At 37.5% G+C, this 24,114-nt stretch overlaps 3 protein-coding genes across 8 annotated transcripts; 2 read left to right on the top strand and 1 right to left on the bottom strand.

Annotated features, from left to right (window-relative positions):
* Nucleotides 1–367: 367 nt before the first annotated feature.
* LOC108952414 (serine/threonine-protein kinase/endoribonuclease IRE1a-like) lies at nucleotides 368–6,810 on the bottom strand. 3 transcript variants are annotated; one of them, XM_065143464.1, is made up of 8 exons: nucleotides 6,675–6,810; nucleotides 5,721–6,560; nucleotides 4,716–4,917; nucleotides 3,186–4,009; nucleotides 2,205–2,377; nucleotides 1,851–2,097; nucleotides 1,446–1,749; nucleotides 368–861 (listed from the first exon to the last, which is right to left on the bottom strand). In XM_065143464.1, the coding sequence occupies exons 2-8, from the start codon at nucleotides 6,041–6,043 to the stop codon at nucleotides 712–714; spliced, it is 2,223 nt and encodes a 740-aa protein (XP_064999536.1). In that variant the 5' UTR covers nucleotides 6,044–6,560; nucleotides 6,675–6,810; the 3' UTR covers nucleotides 368–711. The 3 variants fall into 3 exon arrangements, with proteins under 3 accessions (XP_064999536.1, XP_064999546.1, XP_064999551.1); XM_065143474.1 differs by lacking the exon at nucleotides 6,675–6,810 and adding an exon at nucleotides 1,106–1,170 and having other exon boundaries at nucleotides 5,721–6,655; XM_065143479.1 differs by lacking the exon at nucleotides 6,675–6,810 and having other exon boundaries at nucleotides 4,716–4,913; nucleotides 5,721–5,844.
* Nucleotides 6,811–6,904: 94 nt separating this feature from the next.
* Nucleotides 6,905–9,706, top strand: LOC103979943 (uncharacterized). Its single transcript, XM_009396209.3, has 4 exons — nucleotides 6,905–7,375; nucleotides 7,475–7,701; nucleotides 8,630–8,730; nucleotides 9,345–9,706. Exons 1-4 carry the CDS (start codon nucleotides 7,058–7,060, stop codon nucleotides 9,422–9,424), a joined length of 726 nt encoding a protein of 241 aa, XP_009394484.2. The 5' UTR covers nucleotides 6,905–7,057; the 3' UTR covers nucleotides 9,425–9,706.
* A 1,022-nt stretch (nucleotides 9,707–10,728) lies between these two features.
* Nucleotides 10,729–22,276, top strand: LOC135633675 (nuclear matrix constituent protein 1-like). 4 transcript variants are annotated; one of them, XM_065143430.1, is made up of 8 exons: nucleotides 10,729–11,301; nucleotides 13,421–13,630; nucleotides 16,073–16,326; nucleotides 16,436–16,706; nucleotides 16,806–16,889; nucleotides 18,958–20,723; nucleotides 20,798–21,010; nucleotides 21,906–22,276. In XM_065143430.1, exons 1-7 carry the CDS (start codon nucleotides 10,981–10,983, stop codon nucleotides 20,982–20,984), a joined length of 3,093 nt encoding a protein of 1,030 aa, XP_064999502.1. In that variant the 5' UTR covers nucleotides 10,729–10,980; the 3' UTR covers nucleotides 20,985–21,010; nucleotides 21,906–22,276. The 4 variants fall into 4 exon arrangements, with proteins under 4 accessions (XP_064999502.1, XP_064999511.1, XP_064999523.1 ...); XM_065143439.1 differs by having other exon boundaries at nucleotides 21,903–22,276; XM_065143444.1 differs by having other exon boundaries at nucleotides 10,731–11,301; nucleotides 20,807–21,010.
* The last annotated feature ends 1,838 nt before the right edge of the window (nucleotides 22,277–24,114 follow it).

Genomic DNA, 24,114 nt, shown 5'->3' with positions numbered 1-24,114 from the left:
GGTATCACGTTTGCACTGACGCTAACGGTGGATTGAGTCGTGACCTAGATTCAAAATATGGCTAATCGGGGTGGTGATGCAATCGAACAGCCACGGCGGCTGCTAATGGTGGGAGAAACCGGTGCTCGCTGCATCAACCTGTGTCTGACATGGTCTGTTGAATGGAGACAAACCGGAGTGACGTCAACAACATTACTGCACAACGCATAAGAGGAAAACCCGAACCAGCGAGACGCGATCATCACCTTGAAGCATATTTGCAATAAAACTTTGAGAAGATCACCAAAAATCCGCTTGAAGGTTGCCAACCTCATGATCAGCATTTCTCTTCCGATAAAAAATGAAACAAAAGCAGAGAGAATCCATCTACACAAAGAACGCACCGATCTACTCTACGCTTATACAAGAACTAAGAAGACAAGCATCCTAATGAAAGAGGAAGGATGCCTCATTCAATTCATCCAACGACACTCAAAGATCATCCAATACAGAGATGAGAAGAAACATCTACCGATCATGGATTAGAACTAAAATCGATACTAGTAGAAGCAAAAGAAGTCCTACCTCCTTCGCCAAATGAAGAGAGAGAGATAGAGAGAACAAAACAAGCACTTCTCATATTAGTTTTACAACACGAAAATATTTACAACAATGATCAGCATTGTCGAGTCAAATCCGTTGGTTCAAGCCTTTGGAGCAGAAGATCTGAATCTACAGAAGGCTGCTGCTTTGGAAATACTTGCTAAGGTAATCCTCTTCCTTACAGAATCGGTAAACCACTTTGTAGACTTCAATTAGGAGCTTTGGGAATCGACTTGCAAAGTACATATCAAATCCTTGAGGAACAGGTCCAAGAGTTTCCTGCAGCCGTTGGAAATACTTCAGCATAAAGAACAAATACCCTTGCAAGTACTGCTTTATATATGAGACTCAATTCACAAAGCACACAACACATGAAACACCCTCAACTAGTTAATCAGCATTAACAAGTGGATCAGTATGACACCATTAAATTTGGTATACCAAGTAAAGAGAATAAGGGGATGATAAGCAATATTTTATTTGAGATCCAAGCCAAAAAAAAAAGGGGTAAAAGTAAACAAACCCAACAAGTATATCCAATTCAAGTTCTTTTTCATACAGTTGAAGCCGAAGTGAAAAATGCTCCTTCTGAAAAAAATGATGATGATCAGACAAAATGGAAAAGTATTGGAAACCAAATAATATGTTCAGCATACATATTGTGGTACCTAAACTAGCAACACATTATGAAGCAAGAAGCACACTTTCTAATTGATTGGTTCAACAAAGCGATAATATAACTACAAATATCTACATAAGAAAACCACACAAAGAAATTACTTGAACCAAGTTACACACACAGAGCAAATTGATCTCAAGAATTTAAGATGAATATACTCAAATAAAAGGATGGAAGAGGCTACCTGGAGTTCTTTTGGAAGTACCCAGTAATGATTCAACTTATTTCTTATTACTCGTAGAAGGTCACGTATGGAATCGAAACGATATTTTCTGTAACGACCCATGTCTGTAATGAATGCAACATCTAACTTATCATCCCATTTCCCACCAAATGCATTTGGCGCACTATTTTCTAATGATTTTAGCAGCTCCGATTCATTTTCTCTGTCTTCTAATTCAACACGATCGCTTACATCTCGTAAAAATGAAAGTCGTGTCTCAGAACTCCAAAAAAGAGGGTGACACAATACTTCTACCGCATTCAGCCTGATGATACACAAGAAGCATGTACTTAGCAAATCAGAAAAAATGAGCAGAGGGAATGACTGCAATGTAACCATGGAAATTGTGAAAAAAGGTCTGCTTGCCTCATCTTTGAGTCAGGCTGTAACAGTTGACAAAGTAAATGTTCAGCTTCTGGTATATGATCCACCAAGAAGAGGTCCATGCGATTGTGAATAATGTTGGCATCCCTTTCAAAATGATTGCCAAATGGATGTTTTCCTTTGGTAATACAAAAGAATAGTATGCAACCCAAACTGAACAAATCCATAGCTCGTGTTTGACGCCCATGAAGAAGTTGTTCAGGTGCTTGCCAACCAGAGGTACCATATCCTATGGTAAATTAAAACATGCTTGAACTTGGTCAATTTCTAAGGATAATAAAAGAATAAGCACACTTGTCAGATACCAGAGATATAAAGTTCTCATTGTGCACTAACCAGTAGCATTACGGCTCAATGAAGACATGTCTTCAAGTAGGCGTTTGCTTATACCCATATCAGAAAGCTTGGCATTAAGATGTCCGTCATTGCTTATTAGCACATTTTGAGGCTTTAGATCCCGGTGTATGATTCCAAGTTCATGTAGATGTGCAAGGCCAGAAACTACATCTCTGTAAAACAAACACGATTAAAGTTTTAAAAACAACAGATCCACAGTATAAAAAAAGATCAATAGCTACCAAAATTTGCAAATTAGCATAGCCAATTTCCAAAATAAATAGACAACACAAGCAACTTGAGGAAAAGAATCAAATGCTATTGCCTTAAAGTTAGACATGTCAAAGGCTCCTATGAGACACAACAACAACAACAATAACAACAAATTGGATTACTTAGATGAGGCTTTTCACTCTAATTATTGTATTAACTGTAACTTTTTTGCTAATTTGACATCCGCTGTTTTCCAGTCAATACTATAAATTTAGGTTTTTATTCTGTTTAAGAAACTATGTCACTCTTGATTTTGTATAGAAACATATGTCATCCTCTGTTGTACAAAGTTTTCTTGTGCTTAAGAAACTGTGTTACTAATGAATATGCATTTAACTTCTTCCCAACTTCGCCATCATCTGTTGTACAGAGCAGAGCTGGTTCTGATGTATTTTGAAGTTTTCTTTTGTGAAAGAAAATAATATTGCAATCAAGAAGCTACTTCTAAGAAAAAACCAAATTGCTAAATTCAATCAAATGAGATTCAAATTGTCATTGTCTTATATTCTTAAGGAAACAATGGCTGTTAAATGGGTAATTCTTCACTGTTCAGTAAACACCCAATGCCAACAAGTAAGATAAAAGATGACCTATAAGCTGTTTATAAAAAAATATTGACTCAAATATATATACAAGGAGACAAAGAAGTAACAGAGCAACACAAAATCTACAGTGAAGAGACATACGAGGGAAAGAACAAACCCGCACCTCATTATCTTTAAGAGTTGGCTTGAAGGAAGCCCATTTGATCTCCACAAGTTAACATCCTTTCTGATACCTTTCACCAAGCTTAATTGAACTTTATCTTCAACCACAGAGTTTGAAGTTTGATTTTCCACAGATACTGAATGTGAAGAAGAATCTGAGCATATGCATATTAAGTCACTTAGGCTGCAAATACAACGCTCCAGTGAGATATACAAAAAATCCAAATCTTGTTCTACTCCATACCACCGAACAATATTTGGGTGTCGATCAGAGGCAATAAGATGCTGAATCTCTTTAAAGGCAACATCATGATGTGCACGAAGAAGCCGTTTTACAGCAACTGGACGACCACCAAAAAATCCTTCAAAGACGACTGTACCATTGCTCCCGTGACCGATTTCAATATTTGTAACAAAAAGTCTTCCAACCCAACGCCCATCACTATCACCATCAGGTATAAATGAATAACTTCCATTGACCTGAATTTGATTATGCCCATTGGTTTCAACATTCTGTTTCATGGATAAAGTATGTCTGTCATGACTAACACTGATGGTAGCATTTTTCAACTTTCCAGACTTCCGAGATTTTCTCTTCTTAGGAACGACAGATTGCTTTTCCTTCAAATCATTATATTTTTTATCATTCTTGAACAGCTTTCTCAACCCAAAACAGCAAAATGCAAATATAGGCACAGAGAGAATAAATAGCCAACTATGACCATAAATAGATTGCGTTGACAAGCCATGGCCTAGTGGTGATAACTGATCCTTCAACCACAGGTGCCCTCTGGACATATATTCCTCCACTGTCCAGTCATGTTTCTACAGCATGAAAAAGAATAAGATAGAAGAAGTCAGTTGAAATGCACACTAATAGTAACAATGTTATTGGTCTATACTATATAGCAAGGTAAGCAATACCGAATAATACCGCTCGGTACGGGTGGTACGTACCGGTCCGACGGTATATCGGTACGCGGACCACCCGTTACCGGACGGAACGAATAATAATAATAAAATAATATTTTATTTATATATTTATATATTTATTTATATATATATTTTTAGAAAAAGGCTCGGCGACGTCACCGAGGCAATGCGACGTCGCCGAGACGCTTATATATATATATATATATATATTAATTATTTAAATAAACGAGGCGACGTCGCCCCGCGTGGGGAAGGAAAAGGCGACGTCGCCGAGGCGATGTGACATCGGCTTTTAAATAAATAAATAATATATATATAAATATAAAATATAAATATATATAATCTTATATATATATAATATACCGAACGATATACCGCTCGGTCTACCATACTGTACCGTACCGAGCGAACGTCGAAACGCCTGTACGGTACGATATTTCGAACCTTGTTATATAGTATATACAATGGGAAAAGGACCAGCAGCCCCCATGCCATCTCCCAATCGTTTGCTTTTTTCATGTGTCGTGATCTCCACACGAAAAGCACATGCTAGATACTATAAACATAACAAAAAACACTGAGACATTCGTGAGCGTACCCTTATGCCAGCATCCTTGCTATATTCATAAAGTTCCCCATTGCTATCAGAAAACACAATATAATCAGGATCATCATTTGAAGGACATCTCCATGAATATGATAGTGGCACCCCTATCAAAAGCTCCCACTGAGGTTTTGTAGATTTATTCATGAAATAGATAGTACCATTTGGCAAAGCGAGGAAGAATCTGCCCTCCTTACTGATGCAACACAATAAGAAACAAAAACAAAAATCAAAATGCAGCAACATATATGTAAGTATCCCAAAGAGCACACACATAAATAGGTTTAAACAACCAAAAGATTTCACATAAAAAACACGATATTTCATACATATACAAAAAGTTATTGCTTGTACCAACAATGTCATGTCATGTATGTCAGAAAAAGCTTTGGCATGTTGAACTAGTAGTTGTTAAATAACCAGATCAATTTGTTCCTAAAACAGCACAAACACATATCACACGGTCACTGTCTACCTGAAAAGAAGGATTTTTAAGCTTAAAGTTGAAAAAGAAGATTCATAGATCCAAAATTACTTGCACTAACAAAACTTGAAAACACCTAGTATTAGTTTCACCCACTTGAAGGTAAACCTATGCATTCATCTAACAACTGTTTCCATAAGCTAATATAGAAAATATCAGAAAGCCAATGGTTCTTAGTGGGTGCAAAATGTTTCATCGAGCCACATGAGAATTTCAGGAATTACCATAATCAAGCTACTGCTACTTTGAAACACATATTCGCACAAGTCGACATGCTTAAAAGAACGCCTATCACAGATAGCAAATTGTCATTGTTGCAGCAGCTAGCCTCTACTAAGCTGCAAGTAATGTCGAATTTCGAAAGGAGAGAGTCAAATTTCACGACAACTATCTTCAAATTCGTGTCTTGAACGTTAAAAAGTTAGATCTTTAACAAACACAACCAATCAAAAACATACGAGCGATAGCAGAAAACCCTGCTCTTACTTGAACCAATCCAAAATCCAAGTGCTTACCTTTCAGCCGAACTCAATAGCAACGCCGATTTGGGATCCGGGACAAAAGGAGGAGACTCCTCGACCGGTACCAAATCCCCCGACAATGGCCGGTCGGTCCATTTTTTTTCCTGGAAGATCTCGCTAGTAGGCGGAGCAGGAAGAGAAAGCCAAGGAGTAGGAGGAGAAAGAAGAGGGGAAGCAGAAGCAGCGGCGGCAGGTGCGGTCCCCCAAGATTCGCTCTCCGCCGACCGATCAAGCGCCACGGGCGTCAACACGCCGGAGACGAGCAACCCTAGCAGGAGCACGGCGAAGAAAGCGACGGACCGCGCGGATGGCAGCATCGAATGGAAGGGGAGGAGGGGAAGTGGGGGTTGGTTTTGGGGAGCAACTAAATTGGCCGGGGATGGACCAAGATAAGGCAAACCCCACTAGGTCAAAGCGGTGGAATGGGGCAAGGAAACAAGGAGCTGCCGTTCTGTAACGGCTGGGTGCTTTTTGGGCGCTCTCAGGCAGCGCGGACAGAAGTGTTGGTGGAGATGGTATTTTACAGCTGGTGGAGGTTTCATGAGGAGCCAATCCATGGAGGGATAACACGGCACCACCGGGGGAGGAGGTGTAAAGGGCGGCGGGCGACGGATGCGTGGAGCGGTGCCATTCGATCTGTTGCAGCCGACGACAAAAGATGCAGAGGGAGACAACGAGCTCATGTTCTCCCGCCCTTGCCATGTCGTCTGCAAACCACTTCGAAGCTCGCGAGGATCGTCTATCAGCAGACCAACAAGGCCAAGAAGGTGAGCCAAAATCCTGTGCCATCTCCGGTAGCATTTGCTGCAGCTCCTCCATGCCGTACTGCTTCTCCTAACATGATTAAGCCATGTTAATTCCAGACTCGAGCTTGGATCTGTTGCTAATCGAGTAGAAACAGAGACGAGTTGAAGGAAACCAACACCGAGAGATCAGAATGAGTGCTACCTCTCTCCCCACCGTGGCCATTAGCGACACGATCATGTTGGATCCGAATAGGCTTCCACATCAAACAACCAACAACAGACTTCGGCTTCCACATCATGTTGGATCCGATAAACTGCGTAGCCCGTTAATATCATGATCATTAACTCATTAACTAATCAAATAAATATTATATTACCCCCTACACTTGATGCAGAGAGGCCACCCGTCCCAACGTTAAGGCTCGGAGTGGTGCGGGCCGTCGTCGCTCCATTTCGGGACCCGAGTGTATGTTTCTTGGGTGACCTCTTTTCTGGTCGAGATAGCCTTCTTAAACCATCTAAAACCCGATGTCCCATCTCGAGCTTTAGGGTTTTATTACCAAAGAAGAGACCTTACTCCGCTCTATGGCCGCTTCCTCTTCCTTCTCCGCGTTCGCGTCCCTCTCCAGGCGCCTCCGCGCTCCTCCTACTAGTCACCCGCTTCTCCTCCCCGCCGCCGTACGCTTCTCCTCCTCCTCCTCCTCCTCCTCTTCCTCTTCCTCCTCCGACGCCGACTCAGAAGATTTCCCCTCGAACACGGACGAAACCTCTCACCCTTCACTTTCCTCCCCCTCCGCCGCCGCCTCCGCTGTCGAAGATGCCACAGCCGTCGGCGAGACCCCCCAGCGGCTTCGTCCTTTCCAGCGCCCCCTAGAGAACGGCCTTGATCAAGGCGTTTACAAGGTGAAAAGTTGTAGCGAACCCTAACTCTGAACTAACTCCTTTAAACGCGGTTGACCATAGCGGTCTCGTTTTTGATCGAGAGGTCTGTTTGTCTCGTAGGCGATCCTTGTGGGGAAGGTGGGACAGCGGCCGGTGCAGAAGAACCTGAGGAGCGGGCGCGCCGTGGTTCTCTTCTCGCTGGGGACTGGAGGGATCCGGAACAACCGCCGGCCTCTTGACAATGAGGAGCCGAGAGAGTATGCAGAACGGTGCGCTGTGCAGTGGCACAGGGTCAGTGTGTACCCTGACAGGCTCGGCAGCCTCGCCCTCAAGCACGTCAAGCCTGGGTGAGTGTCGTCTGATGATATAGCTGAGTAATATCTAGTGATTTACTTTGACATTGTGATATGAAATCAACTATTTTTTATCCATAATGCTGCTCATCTAAATGCATTGATTTGCCTTTGTAAGCTTTGTTTTCGCATCATGATGCCTAATGAAGCAGCTGATTATTTGTAATATTTGAAATGGGCGATGGTGTTCAGGTGACTTGTTAAATCTTATCTAAACAAGATTTGTTCTGTTGGTGCTAAATGGACAAGAGATGTCTAGGATGCTCGACCTTAGATTTCATTTGAAGAACAACTGCTAATTACAGTTCATCTAATGTAGGAAACTTGATGATGTAAAAAAGAAAAAAAGGCACTAAAGCATATCATCACTTCCAACAAAGACCAAATCTGGTTTTTTAGTTCTTTTTTTGTGCATTTGATCGAGGAGACAATAAGAGGGTGGACTATGGCGTCGTGGTAAGGTTGGTCCTTTTGTGATTAGTTCTAGTCATGAAAATAGTCTACTCTATTTGCAGATGCAAGTTCCTTAAAAGGTGACCCTTTATGGACATCATCTTAGTGGGAGTCTTCTGTACTGGACCACTATTTCTTGGATACTTCATGCCTATGAAATGTTATTACACATGATCTATTAATGTTAACGTATGATATATACGTGTAGGGTACATGGCTTCTAGACATGTCGAATATAGGTAATATCAATGTAATCTAAACTTTTGATTTACTATGATATGAACAGTTCCTTTAATATTTTGTTTGTGTCTAAAGTAATTTTTGTAAATGACTAATATTATGTGATGGGGAAGTGCTAATTGTGATATGAGATGGATCGAATAAACTGACAGTTTGTTTTTTGCATCTCTATTCAGTCAGAGTTTGTATTCTTTTCAGTGGTAATTACTTGTTACTTTCTTTGTTATAGGTCGATTTTGTATTTGGAGGGCAACCTGGAGACTAAAGTCTTTAGTGACCCAATTAGTGGACTTGTTAGGCGCATAAGAGAAGTTGCAATCCGCCGTGATGGTACCTTCGTTTCCTTTCCTTTTTGCTTTCTAAAGTTTGAAAACTTAGTAATGATCATTAACCTATAATTGTAGAATGCAGATTAGTTGTTCTTTTGCTAATTAAGAAAAGGTAGTCGGCAGAGATCTGATGATAGTATGCAAAATTTCTGCCCATTATTTTATTCTGCATTTTGGATTTTGGCTTCCAGAGATGAATTGAAAGCCACTGTGTCATTGATGATTGAGTTATCGTGCTCCATAATATAACTATTTAATAATTTTTTGTCTGCCATAGTATATGCAACAATTCAGTTTGTTCAAATACTGAACAAGTCAAATTGATGAATAAGCATTTTTCTCATTCAAACTTAGGAGCTTATATATCCTCAGGTCTTTGACCAAAATCTTGATGCTATGATGTGCAACATATTGCCAAAGTTCTGAACTAAAAAACACTAGTTGAATTGCATTCCAGTACAAATTCCTTAAAGTCGCACTGATGATTAGATCTTTTGGCAACCTAGGGAGGGAGCCAATACTGTCCTGAAAAGGAAGCCAGATGTTAATGAATTAATGCATGGAGATGGATTTTTACATGTAGTGTAATACTAAAATGGATCAAAACTTCTGCAGGTCGGCTTGTTTTTCTTGGTGATGAAGGCAAGGCTGCTGAATCTGATCAAAGAGATCCAAAAAACGTTGGTTATTACTGAGACAAAGCTTGATCTTATCTTCAACAAGCCACTGCTGCGGATGCAATAAGGCAACACTACAACGTGGTTGAAATCTCAAAGAAGCATCACCGTTGTGATTTCTTGTTGATTTCATTCGTCACTATGTGTGGAACCTCCTGACTTTTTGCTGCAATGCTTGTGATTGACTGGAAAATGGGTACCCAAATCTGCAGCCAAGACTAAATGCTACATTAACTAGAACTTGCCTTCAATTGTTGTTTGTTCATCATTTGAATCTAATTAAAAGTAGCCATTACTTAATAGTAGCCATTACTGTGTTATTAAGATAGTATATATTATGAAGAAATTTAACCTGATTTTTTATCCTAATTGTTAAGTCATTGCAAATGCAATCATATTTTTCACAATAAATATATCATTTATTTGAAAATATATAAGTACAGTAACAATGAATTTTTTTTTCCTATTCTATGTCTTAAATCTAACTTGGATTGTATTAGTATTATGATTTTTATATTTAAAAAAATTATATTGAGATTTTTATATTTTAAAAGTGAAATAAATAATTTTATTTGTTTTGATGTTGTTAGTTGTATTGATGAAAAATATAATATGTAATATCATGCGTTGAATTTTTTTAAAAATAATAAATATAAATATAATTTTAATTATTTTTTTAATATGTAGAATATTAAAATTATTTTTTATCGATAAAATTATAAAAAAAAGAGATGCTGAAATTATATTTTTGAATATCGTTTTTATGTCAATTTAGTATTATGTTATAAAAATATTAACATAATTTTTTTAAGTATAAAAATTATTATGATAATATAGACTGTAATTAGTCCAACAACATTCTAATTAAGTGGCTATAACCACGTGTTGCTTTAGTTCAATGCCATGTACTTGACACGCTCCAGTGTTTTGGGTACCAAAAGACGCCACCGACCTAGCCCACATGCGGGTCCCACAGTTCAGGCATCCGAGAGAACCACGTCACATGAGGTAGTTCCCGGGAGACATTTTTGGTGTGTTAATCCTATGTTCATATAGGAAGGTAAATATAATTACGAAAATGCCGTTGCCGTTTTCTTCCCCAACCATAACTTAGCCGTTAAGTTAGTATTGATATCTAAATAAAAGAACTCGGAGGGCTGTAAAGACTAAAATCCCTTCCTTTCTTTGCTCTCAAGTAAGAGAAATATTTCCAAATGTTGGACTTGGAGGGGTGTAATTACAAAAGTGTGTTCTCCATTTCGCCTCCCATTTAGACTTCAGCCGTTTACTCCGTTCCGCCGTCTTCTCTTGGGTTTTATTAAGCTTTTGGACGTCCCGACCAAAATAAGGAAAGGTCGAAAGTAGAGGACCCTTCGATCGCTTCTCCGACCAAGAGAGACTTCGTGGCTCGGAAGGATTCAATTTAGGGCTTTGATCGGCCGAAGTGGTTCCGATCATCGTCTTTTCCGTGTAGAACCGCGGTTCCTTTGTTCTTTCTCGCCACAAACCTGATCCATGTAGGTTTTGTTGCCATGTAGAACATTGATGTCTTGAAGTTATGAAAGGGAGCTACGATGCTTGCACCGCAGAAGAAGGGTTTGTTTCTTTCGCCCAGGGCTGTCGCAGCGCGGAGGAATGGGCCTGCGCAATCAAGTTTTGGTAATTGGGGCGGCGTGGTACCTGGCACGAGGAAAGGAAGGGAGGTGGTGGCCGGGAACGCGATTCCTCAACCGGAGGAGCTTCCTTTATGTGGTGATGGCGAGGATCGTGAGAAAGAACAGAGCGAGGCGCAGGTGTGGAGGCGGTTTAGAGAAGCGGGGTTTCTTGATGAGGCGGTGTTGCAGAGGAGGGACAGAGAAGCACTCGTTCGAAGAATATCCGAGCTTGAGAAAGAGGTTCAAAGGCCCCATCTTTTTCCTTTTCATCGATGGTTAGCTGTGGCGTGATACACTGCTTTGATTTTCACCATGTCTCCATATTCTTGATTTTATATCAAGCTACATTCACTCTGTTGCATTGCATTTCTTCTTAATTATAATAGGAATGCTACATCTCTTAGATAACTTAAAGATTGATCGTAAATGAACCATGCATTGCATGAACGATGAAAAGCAAAAAATAATATATGATGCATAAGTGGGGCTTAGATGCTATTTGATGTATGCTTATGAATGAGATAGAAAGGGACCATAGTACAACTAGTATAAGTCAAGAATCAACTTTCTCCGAGAGTTAACATAAAATATTGAGATGCAAATAAGACAGCGTGCAATTTTGAAGAAGGGACAACAAGATCACTTCAAAGGCCATGAACGTGGATAGACCTAAAGTTGCATATATTGGAAGTTCTATTAAAACGTTAACGACCCTTATTCTTTTAGTTAAATATTTTCTGGAACCAAATGAATATGTTGGTTATATTGCTTAGGAATATTGTATTACAGCTGTTGGAAATTGGCTAGTTTTTTTTTTTTTCAAATGTCATATCTGTTTTGCTTGTTATTTTCAAGAGGTATGAGGTCAAAAATGATGAAAGTCGATCTCGTCAGTGCCAAGTGCAGAAAAGAAATTTATATGAATTTCAAGAAGAACAAGAATGAGGCATTTTTCATTCCTAGTATATGTTTTATCTGGGCAGTTAAAGTAATATTTTGGTGCTTTCACCGCTAAACTTGGTTTTTTTTTACTATTTAGATATCATGCATACCCAACAAATTGGATCAATTTTTTTCTCATTTTTCTGGGGGTTTAATAGAAGCATGTTCAAGATCAAACAAGAAGAAAGAGTTTACTACGTAATTGTGCTATGATCATATGAAAATTGAGAACCATGTATGTCAGTTAAACTCTGGACCATTTAAACTAAATTAAAGGAATCAGATCAAGTTTTAGGTTCTAGGAAATAAAGGAACAGAGCTCCTGAACCGTGCCCATCCAGCATGCATGTTTATGCCTGATGTGCGAAGTACATGCTCTGAATTTCAGTGATTCCTTTTAAATTTTAAGAAGATGTTGTATTTGTTTGTGAATTTTAAGTCAAAATGAGGTGACATGGGACCCATATAAAGCTTTGGGAAAGAAAAGATTGAGATTTAGGGCTCTGACAATGCTACCATTTAAAAGAATTGTTGAACAGATGCCTTTAAGGACACCCACTTGGTGCTTCAGCTAGTTAACTGTTTATATTAGAAACTTCTATATTGAAATTCATTGTTAGGACATAATAGAAAGATAAATGTTTTGAATTTGCATGAAAAAGGGCAGAGAAAATAAGAAATTATATGCTGAAAATTATGGTGGATAATTTGGAGAATATTATGTTGGCATAGCTCTCTGTTAATTTGGATTGATTGTAGGTGGTCTTCACTAGTATCAAGCATTCTGGCTAAAATTCTCTCTCTGTATGGAAAAGAACATATGCCTCTAGACTTGACCGAGCAACATATGCATTGCTTACTTTCGTTGACTGAATTCGCCATGTTGCTTAGGTTCTAGAGGAGCCATAGGAAACAATTGCTTTCTTGTAAATTTCTTTTACTTTTACTTGATTAGTAGTAAAGTCAACGTGACGAATTGGTTTAATCATGATATTGCTGATCCTTGTGACAGATTAGTGTCCATGATTCAGTGAGTTCTTATTACCTCCAGTTCTGAAATATCTTTCCCCAGAATTGACATTGTAGAGCAGCCACTTGGCTGTTGCATTTAGTCCTTGTATTCTTTGTCTGAATATCTGTGTGAATGTTGGCGTTGAAACTTACAACTGATCCATCTATTCATGAAATCCAGCAATTGAGTTCCTCTTTGTTGCTATTCTTAGTACAATTACCATAGTCACTTTCTTGTGCAATTTCATCTCTACTTTATGGGTCAATGCAGACTGTTATTTATCATGGACCACATATTCTATTGTTATTTTGTGACATGAATTGGTTCGACTTCGAATTTATTTTAATTTTTTCCTAGTTAACATTTGATAATAAATTGTTATCTAACTGGTCTATTTTATCCCAGCTTTATCAGTACCAGTATCATATGGGGCTCCTTTTGATAGAGAAGAAGGAATGGGCTGTTAAATATGATAAGTTAAGGCAAGAAATGTCTGAGGCAGCACAACTTCAAAAGTGTATGCAAGCAGCACACATTGTTGCTGTTGCTGAATTTGAAAAGAGTGAGGGAAATTTGAGGCGGGCTATGGGCTTTCAGAGGCAGTCCATCATTCATGTAAATGACTAGTAGATGCTAGATAGTTATTTTCTCCAAATTCCATATTGCCAATAGCAAATGCATCTATTATGAAATAATCATCTGTAGCATCTTATTTTTCTTATTTTATCCTTGCTGTTCTTGGAATAGTATTTCTATGATAGGTAACACTTCAGTTCTTTTTTGCTGCAACATTTTGTTTTACTTGCTCTCCAAATTCTTCTAATAAATTGAATTGCTAAAATTTATGCTTTTTCATGTCTTCATATATTATGCAAACTCTGCATATGCCCCAAATTAATTATCTAGAAGAATTATCTTGTAATTTAAGTGAACATTCTACATATAATATAGAAAAAAATGAATTATCGTTATGGAACACCTTACTAATTGATAGTTATTCAACTTTTATGCGCACTTCTTTGACCATAAAAAATATTTGATTTACTTAGATCATAATGCCGCCAAGGTACTTTTTGCTACTTGCTGATCATGGCTGATGGGATGAATTTTCTGAAGCCTAACATTCATCGCCTTGCATTTGAATTTTGCCTAGATAAAAAAAAAACATTACAAGAATGTGTTACATAATACCATGATCTTTTACTTGGGATGTTTTTATTCTTAGGATTTTATGCTTTCTAGTACATACTTTAACAAAAGGGGCAAATATCTAATCATCTGTATGGACATCCATTGATAGAAGAGTGGACAAAATATAGTTTTAAATTCTCATTATGAAGAAAATGCAAAAATCCCAAACTATACCAGAGATTCAGAGAAAGCATATAATATATAGTCTAATTGGAACTGTGTGTAAGGTAATGAAGGTGAGATAATTGGTGGTGTTCTAAAGATGGAGAAATTTAACAATGGAAGTAATGAAAAATGGTTAATGAAAACACAGTTTAATGATATCATGTTAATAGTTAATACTATTGACTAATCACTTCTAATCAGTCACAAAAAAATTTCTTGTATGTTCCGAAGGGAGAGTTATCAAATCAGCTGCAAAAGCGATTGTTGAGAAAATAGGCATATATAAATTTGACAAATTGTTAGGATGGACTTAAAAGCTAATAGTGGGTCTAAACATAAGGTTGACAGTAATTTTTACATTTAAACAGTGACTAAAGAAGAGTGTAGATGTCTAGAGAATATAAAATTCTTAAAGATTCAGACAAAAGCATTCTTGTCAAATATTAAGATCCAATCAGCAAAGATGGAAGAGTTAGTTTAAGAAGTTATTTGATCAAAATAATATAAAAAACAAGTTTAAAAAGATGATTAAGGACCAGCTATTGTAGATACATAAGAAATTTTGGTGCAAATGATTGATTAAAGAAGGTCATAGTTATGTTGTTTAAGACAAGATTTTGTCAAAAAAATTATAATGGAAAAAACATATTGGTAATATATAGCAATGAGAAGGATGTGCAAGGTTGCACAATGCGACAATCTATTATGGGATTAAACATGACCCTGTGATATAATAAAGATGGATAAATATTTTGGATTAGTATTATTGAAAATGGGATTTTCATGCACATGCACTTGAACCAGTTATTGAGATCCTCTTTATAACTGGTGCTTGGACATGAGAACAAATACTTACTCCTATGACCAAGAGTGATGCATCGGACATTTGGATGCAGAGCCCTCCCTCTCCCATTATAATAGTGAAGATGAGTTTGTCTTAAACTTTAAAGATTACCGAAGAAGTATTTACTCATTAAGATAGTTAAAAGAAAAGGAATTGTACACATTTTATTGCAATGAAAAACTTTTGATTAGGTTTTAGAATTTAACATGATGAGTTTTAGAAAATTAAGTCTTGTGCTACATATGATGACATAATATATGATAGATGGACGCGATAGAGTTGGCACTGGTGATAGGATAACAGGAGACAGGATAAATGATTACTCAATCATTATAGATTTTATATCGAGGATTATTTTAAGTTTGTCTATTTGCTCCAGTGGATGAATTTATTAGTCGGATGTAATAAGAAGTTCCATGTTTTAGCCTGTTCAATATTAAGTTCATCTGATGAATGAATGTAGAACAAGGCTTAGCTCTAAACTCAAGATATATTGATAACTTTTTATTTTGAAAATTTTAGACTAAATAGACAAGGTTTGAATATGCAAGTGAACTTTAGTAACAGAAAGAGAAAGGTGATAAGACAGACGATAAAATTTAAAAGAGACAAACAACTTTTTGTATCTTCTGTCCATCATTTACAAGAAAGTCCAGAGGATTGCTTTTTTGTGTCTTCATCTCACTGATATTTTGAATCTTTGATATAGTGTTATGCTTGTTATGCTAAAGAACACTATCAACATGTCTCATTTCTCCACTTCTAGAGCCTTCTTTCTGTTATAATGATCTAAGTTACAGTTTATATTTCTCCATTCTATAGGTCTTATTCTATTTCTTTTTTATTTTGTGATTCAGCTTGAGAAGGCTTTGAATGATATGCATGCTGAAATTGCTGAGGTTAAATTGGATTCCCAGAAGAAACTGTCTGAAGCACATACTCTTGAGGCCACTATCGAAGAGAAATGCCTGGAGATCAAAGAAAAGCAACATTCTTTGGATGCTAGATTGGCAAAAGTGAGCCAGAAAAGTTCAGAGGTAGATAGAAGATTAGAGGATGTGGAGGCTCGTGAGCATGAACTTTTTAAACAAACCTCATCCTTTATTGCTGAGTATGCATTTTCTGTCAACTATCAGGTCTAGGACTTTATTGATATGTGCTGAAGCATATTGATTTCTTTCAAATAACTTATGATCTTGGGTCTGACTTATTGCATATAGGAAAAAAGCATTTGAGAAGGATCTTTCTCGACAAAGAGAGAACTTGCGGGCTTGGGAACAGCAGCTGCAGGACAATCAGAAGAAGCTTGGCAAGTGGCATAGCACTGAAAACCAGAGAGAGATGGAGACAAATGAGAGAGACAACACCTTTAGGAAGAAAGAAAAGGAACTTGAGGAGGCACGGAAAACCTTGGAGATCTCCAATGAATTGATTAAATTGAAAGAAGAGGATATGTGCATGAGAATTGGAGCTTTAGATGCTAAAGAAAAAGTTAGTTTTTTCCATTTCCCTCTTATCTATTGCAGGTTTATGTCATCTTATGTATTTTTCATCTTTTCTTTTCCTCTTCCTAATTAACAATGATTGCAGGAAGCTCTTCTAAAGCAAGAGTTTCTAGAGAAGAAAGAGAATGAGTTACTTGCCATTGAAGAACAGCTAAACAATAAGGAAAGAGTAAGTGCATGTTATGAAGTGAATATTTTTTTCGGAAAATTCTACTTATTGTCTATTACTTTCATATAATTTTGTACCATATGAAGGATGAGGTTTGAGTATTCGTAGTATTAAGTCATTTAAGATAGGAAAGAGGGCACAAACAAAAGAAGGAAAAACTAGCACTTCTAAATGAAATTCGAATATATGACTTCCTTTCAACAATGGAAATTTGGTGAGCAGGATTAAAAGAAACATTCTCACGCTTGGTTACAGTTTTCTAGGGCAGTTTGATTATGTTTGCTTAATCATTTAAATTAGATGCATAAATTAGTTTGAAGCATGGTTTTTGTTCGTCAAATTTGGACATAAATTTCTTGTATTGATTGGCTTTGGAAAATGATAGTTGAAATGTCTAGGTTGCTGACATTTTTTTATTGTAACTAGCAAGAAAACATATAATATCATGGTAATGCTCTTTTGTTCTTTTTGTACTTTATTCCTTGATTTAGTCTACTTTGCTCTTGGTATCGATAAAATTTGATGTCTTCTTGGATAACAATTTGATCATTTCTTGTACGGATTCTTTTTCTGATTGTATACCTATGTACACTGTGTTACCAAATATCAAGTACTACTTTAATTTGCTAAATTTGTGGGTGTGCTGGAAATGGATGAATATAATCTGCATCACTTTGCACATACAAAATATAGACATTTCAAATTCTTGCTTTGCTAAATATTTCTCACCATGTGTCAATAGCTTAAGTTATAAGGACAAGTTTATCATTTTGCATCAAAATTTTCAATATATAGTTATTTCAGCATGTGCGCGCACACACATATATGTGTGTGTTTGTATATATTATCTGAATAAGGCTTCTAGACTTGTTAAATAACTGCAATTTATGAATTTTTTTTACTTTTAACTTACTATAATTTTGAATTTGTCACTAGTGTTTCATGTGTGCTTTTCAAGTACTTACAAATAATTGATTCTTTTTGTAAGTCATATATATGATAATAAGTATATCTTCTTCATACATAAAATTGTTAGTGATATTTAGAAGATACACATTATTTCAAGGTTCGTCATAGCACGACATATTGCTTGGTATGGGCGGTACATCAATGTCTTCATATATTATGCGTTGATACGTTTGGTATGACTTGGGATAACTCAGTACCATACCAACAGTTGGTCGGTACACCGGTACGGACCAGTAAGGCGAACCATATATTATTTAGTATCTATACCGAGTTGTATCCTGCTACTGTAATATCATCATTGTCAGGAGTCCATATTGTGTCATGTTTATGTGCTGTGCTTATCCATCCTTCACAGAGGAACTTATCCATAACTATGACAAGACAATAAGCAACTAAAGGATCAGCATGTGTTGGAAGGGTTCGATGATTCATTCTAATCATCCTAATGATGCTTCTAGCAGTTGCTATAATAGTGTCCCAGTTTACCACAATGGAAACAGATCCCCATTCACAAGCATGGGCAGCTGATTGTTGTGATATCTGATGGCTTTCATCAAGAAATTGTATGGAAGTGGTGATCTTACTGAAACATTAAACATTGTCGATGTTCATATGTGTGCAAGATTTCATTGGCTACGCATTGCAGTTCAGTTGTGGTTTGACCTGTTAAGAAACATATTCTTCCTTTCAAATAGTGAGTCCAGATCTTTCACATCATAGTCGGCACTCGACATTACAAACTCCATGGATAAGGTACTGTAACAACACTGTATTGCATGTGATGGTACACCTGCTATATTGCCAAAGTTGGCAACATCAGCTTATAGCCACCTGCTATGCATGATCTGGAAGCTTGTCATTTCTTATTAAATTTATATTTCTGGACCTTGAGATGTCATTGGTAGTGGTTGTCAGACATTTGTGTGGTTATCCTACTGCAACTGCACACGTAAAACTTATTTCAATAAGATGATGATTACATTTTGAGTCATCTCACTTTATCTTGATTTTTTGCATTCCCTTAATCTTGTGGAGTTCATTATTTCCAGCTTTCATACCCTCAGAAGTTAGCCTGACATTTCTTTCTTAATTTGTGAAGGTGGAGATCCAGAAAATCACTGATTTCCATAATTCCATCCTAGAGTCTCAAAAAGACGAGTTTGAGTTGGAGACAGAGAAGACGAAAAGAGCTGTTAATGAACAACTGCAAGGGAGAATTGAAGAGGTGGCACATAAGGAAATTATACTTGAGAACAGAGAGAGAGAGCTTTTCAAGAAAGAACAACTTTTGGAGAGAGAAATTGGGAACTTGAAGAACAGAGAGAAAGAAAATGATATAATGTTGAGTGCCGTGAAAGTATCAATTGAAAATGAAAAAGAAGAAATGAGACAAGGAAGGGGCAAACTTGAGAAAGAGTGGGAATTGTTAGGTGAGAGAAGATTGTCACTAGAAGAAGGTTTGAAGCAGCTCTTTGATGAAAAAGAAAGATTTGATCAATGGAGATGCACTGAAGAGGAAAGACTGAGAAAGGAGAATCCGGAGGTGAGCATTCATGCCCAGATGGATTTAGAGGATTCTATATCGGATGAAGAGGCCTTCAAGGATAAAACAACACATCAGAAGATGGATGTTCTTGAAGTATTCAACAGTGAAAATGCTCATGTTGTTTATGAAATTATGCAGAGAATCCCAGAGAAAGTTAAGGAAACATTGCTTGAAAAGGAGGATAATTCTAACAGGAGAAGCAACATTGTTCTAAACAATTGCAAGATTTTGAGCAGTTTAGATGAATCAAATATTCTGAAGTTGAAAGAGCAGGAGGATCAGTTAAAAAGTGAGAAACAGCTTTTAGTTCTTGGAAAGAAAAGTGAAGCTGGCCAATCTACATCAGGAACCCTAAGCCGGAACAATAAGGACCAAGTGGTAGAACCTGCAGAGGAGGGTGACTATTTGCCTGCATCAGCTGAGCAGCTTAAGGCTTGCAGGTACTGTGGATTTGAGGATGGAGGGGACACAGCATTGTCAGGTGGAAGTGTTGAAGTATCTGATCAGGGAACTTGCCCTGGATCTGTCAAACTGGAAGCACGAATACCATGTATGCAAAGATGTTCGAGATTGTTGAATTTTTCTCCTGGTAAAAAAGCTACAGAACACAGTGAAAAGTCTGTTTGTCTTGATGGAGAACCTTTAGAGCATGAAGACAATCTTGAGCCTGGGCCACTGCCTGGAGATGTTAATGCTTTCCAGTGGGCTCAGTCTGCCGGTGGAGTCCAGTACAATGCAGAACCAGAAAGATCAAACAATGATGATGATGCCACAAAAAGAGATTCTCAAATTGCAGATAGGTCTGCAGATATTTTGATATTTGAGTTAAATGATAGAGCAAGGGACTTGGAAGAGCCAACTTTACACTCTGTGGATGAACAAAAGTACAGGGAGGGATGTTCTATCCATCCTGAATTGAATTCTTTGCTTTGGCCATTGAAACAGAAACAGTCTGGTTGCAGTGTGAGAAGGAAGTCCATACTTGTTAAAAAGTCACGTTCCGTTAATGCACTTGTTGAGGATGCCAACCTTGAAGAGGCCTCTCAAATTAAACACAGTGAACAGTCAACTTGCAGAGCACAATGTCTTATCAAGGATAAGTGTCTTGAAGAAAAATATTCTTTAAATGATGATGAAGTAACAGTATGTTCTAAGAAGAGGTGCCTTGATCTTAAATATGGAATGATGAGTCTTGAAGGAGAATGTGCTGAAGCTCACACCGAGGATGTATCATCACTAGGATGTTGCTTTCAAATGGAAAATATTCCTGGGACAGAAATCCCAGGATTAAAGCGCTACAATTTGAGACACTCCACAATGTATGCAATCTATTTCATAAATTTATGTTATTTCCAAGTTGCATATTACCATTCATTAAATTTCAAGTTTCAAGTTCTTTCAGTGTGCGTGCGGTTGCAGCATCTCAAGCATTGGCCTGTCGAACTAAACAAAAGAGAAAAGGAGTGCTTGAATTGTCGCTTGAAAACAAGGTCTTGAAGGTTGCCAGGCGTGATGGTGAAGGAGCTGAAAGTCATGCATCTGCTAGTGAGACCCTCAGAAGTGACATAAGAAATTCATGAGATCTCATTGCCAAGAGCCATCAAAGGTGAAGATATTTCTTCTTTTCTATTAAATTTATTTCAATTTGTTTTGGATGTTCAAGCCTCAGATCGCCTTCTTTTAGTAGCCTATATATCCAATGAAACTCACTATATAAGCCAGAAGGTAATCAGAATTTCTTGGGGTAAATCAATATTAGGATTTAAATGTAGTCCTATACAGGTTACCGGGACCTGTTAGAATCACAGACCATGTTATGATGATTTCTACTACATATTAGTAAGGTTTGCTAGAGGAATTAGGAGAAAGGAGAGACGGGAGGCATGAAGCTGTCAGTTCGGCAATGCAACATTTCCTAGATTTTTTTCTTATTTTTTTACTTATGTGTTCTTGGTCTACATTAAGACATCAAAGGGTCTCGTATAACTTGGAGAGCTCCTTGACTGAGATATCTCCTGTGACCTTTGGATGCTCCCTGACAGGAGTCATGAAGCTCTCAGTTCGGCAATGTAACATTTCCTAGATTTTTCTCTTATTTTGCTACTTCTGTGTTCTCGGCCTACATTAAGACATCAAAGAGTCTCGGATAACTTGGAGAGCTTGACTGAGATATCTCCTGTGACCTTTGGATGCTTTTAGTCACTTTCTTAAATGGCTTCTGGGTCCAAAGGAAATTGGACAAGCAGATCCATGTACTTTGACTCTTTCCATTTCTCAAGTATAAATCGTGTCTCATCTCTCTCAATCGAAGCACAAGCTTCACGGAAATGAGTCATGCTTGTTTATCTCTATCAACCAAATCTTATATTTATAATGCAGTTTGTTGTTTGGAATATTAGGAGTCCGTCGTGAACGTATTGTAAACCTAGCTATGTTTTCATAGCTTTCTATGCTTCTCTGATTATGAAACGTCTTTTCTGTGTCGCATCTGACCACAGCAGGTGACGTTATCTGAAAAGGATATCTCGTTATGGAGATACAAAATTACTTTCACGGTGTTGGCAGATTTGGAGGAGCCAGTAGGGTAATGAGCACGAAGCAGAAAACACTTGTACGGTTGTACCCAACTCTGAGTTGTATATAATAACACAACATAGAAGATGATATACTGTGCAGAAGAAGACAGTAGTTATCAGGAAGTAGAGGTGTTCAGAAACTTGAAGCTTCCTTAGGAGCATGTGAACTATCTATGCAGTATGAGAGAACCAACAGATCTCTGTGTGTGTTTTTCTTGAAGTTGATTGTTCTTTTATTTGACCCATCCTCCTGAAAAATAAAAGAAAAAAACTGTATAAAGTTGTGTGGTTGTGCAGTTCTTGTTGTCTTTATTTTGGCTTGCAAAATGTAAGTAAAATATGCAGAGGGCCGTCATCTTTTATAAACCGGTGCCTTCTGTTTTCTGTAAAGAAAATGTGTCTTTGGTAATGATGAGTTGTTTTTTTGTTCGCCTTAAAAAAAAAGATTCATATCCATCTCTGCTTTCATTTTACATATAGTTGTTTCCTGTTCGATACTTTGTTTTGTTAGTAGATGTGCTTTCAAGCAAGTACTGCTGTCTCTTACCAACTGGATCCTGTTTGGACTTGTATGTAGCGGTTAATATGATATTGTACCAATGTACTGATACATGTTGCTGTACATGTCGGAGCCTGAAAGATGAAGAAGAAGAGAAGAATATCGGAGACCGAAAGATGGAAGAAGAGAAGAGGAAGTTAGTCCGAAGAAGGAACAGTGAACTGTACATGTAGGAGACTGAAAGATAAGAAGAAGAGAAGAATATCGGAGACCGAAAGATGAAGAAAAAGAAATCGGAGGAAGTTAGTAACACGGAGAAAGTTAGTCTGAAGAAGGAACAATGAACTGTATAAGTTGGAGATTGAAAGATAAGAAAGAAGAGAAGAATCTGGGAGACCGAAAGATAAAGAAGAAGAGGGAGGAAGTTAGTCCGAAGAAGAAGGAACAATGAAAAGAATGTCGGAGACCGAAAGATGAAGAAGAAGAGGAAGTTAGTCCTAAGAAGGAACAATGAACTGTACATGTCAGAGACTGAAAGATAAGAAGAAGAGAAGAATATTGGAGACAGTACATGTCGGAGACTGAAAGATAAGAAGAGAAGAATATCGGAGACTGAAAGATGAAGAAAAAGAATCGGAGGAAGTTATTCTGAAGAAGGAACAATGAACTGTATATTTTGGAGATTGAAAGATAAGAAGAAGAGAAGAATATCGGAGATCAAAAGATAAAGAAGAGGAAGTTGGTCCGAAGAAGAAGGAATAATGAAAAGAATATTGGAGACCGAAAGATGAAGAAGAGGAAGTTAGTCCAAAGAAGAAGGAACAATGAACTGTACATGTCGGAGACTGAAAGATAAGAAGTCAGTCCGAAGAAGAAGGAACAACGAAGGACAAAACAGAAAGGAACAGACTTCTTTTGAAGGCCAAGCCTTCTCGACGGGCTTATCTCAGTCAAGTCAAGTCTCCCCTTAACTTGGCAACGAAGTCAGAAACACTACTCTTATCGAACTATATCAAACGGTATTGTAAACCAGAATTTAATTTATATTTTGACATTTGATAATATCTTCTCGGTGGTAATAAATCAATCATTATCATCTGATGAACAGTATTCATATGTAACATGGAGAAGTTCCTACAAAATTTGGGATTTGGATGGAAATAGCTGCTGCTTGCTCGCTCCAACTTCCTTTCATCACCTAATGCCTTCACTTTATGTTATGTTCTGCATGAACGTAACACCAGCAATCTGAACATTGTGTAGCTGCTTCTGGACACGATCATTTATCACAGAGTTCTTCATCAGGTAATCCTTCAAGTATTATAAAAACTTGACTGCTTAATTTGGTTAAAGTATATGAGAACAGTAAGTATTCAGGTCATGGGAAGAACGAGATAAGCAATTTCCATTCGAAACATGGTCAAAAGAATCTCCCAACTATTTTGATGAGAAATTTATCGACCTTGGTCTTATGAAGTTTTTAAGTTTCCGTCCTTCAGTCTTGTCTCGATATCTGAAGTTTACTTTTACATCTTTCATCTCTTTGATCTCTATCACGATCAAGCGCTTTCTTTTTGTAAAAGCAAAGAATCAATACCTTCGTGAAAATCCTTCTTCTACGAGATTATAACGTTG

The sequence above is a fragment of the Musa acuminata genome, chromosome BXJ1-3 (assembly GCF_036884655.1).
Source record: "Musa acuminata AAA Group cultivar baxijiao chromosome BXJ1-3, Cavendish_Baxijiao_AAA, whole genome shotgun sequence".
Classification (NCBI taxonomy): Eukaryota; Viridiplantae; Streptophyta; class Magnoliopsida; order Zingiberales; family Musaceae; genus Musa; species Musa acuminata.
The sequence above is the reverse complement of the archived record's forward strand: the minus strand, read 5'-3'. Positions and strand labels throughout refer to the sequence as shown.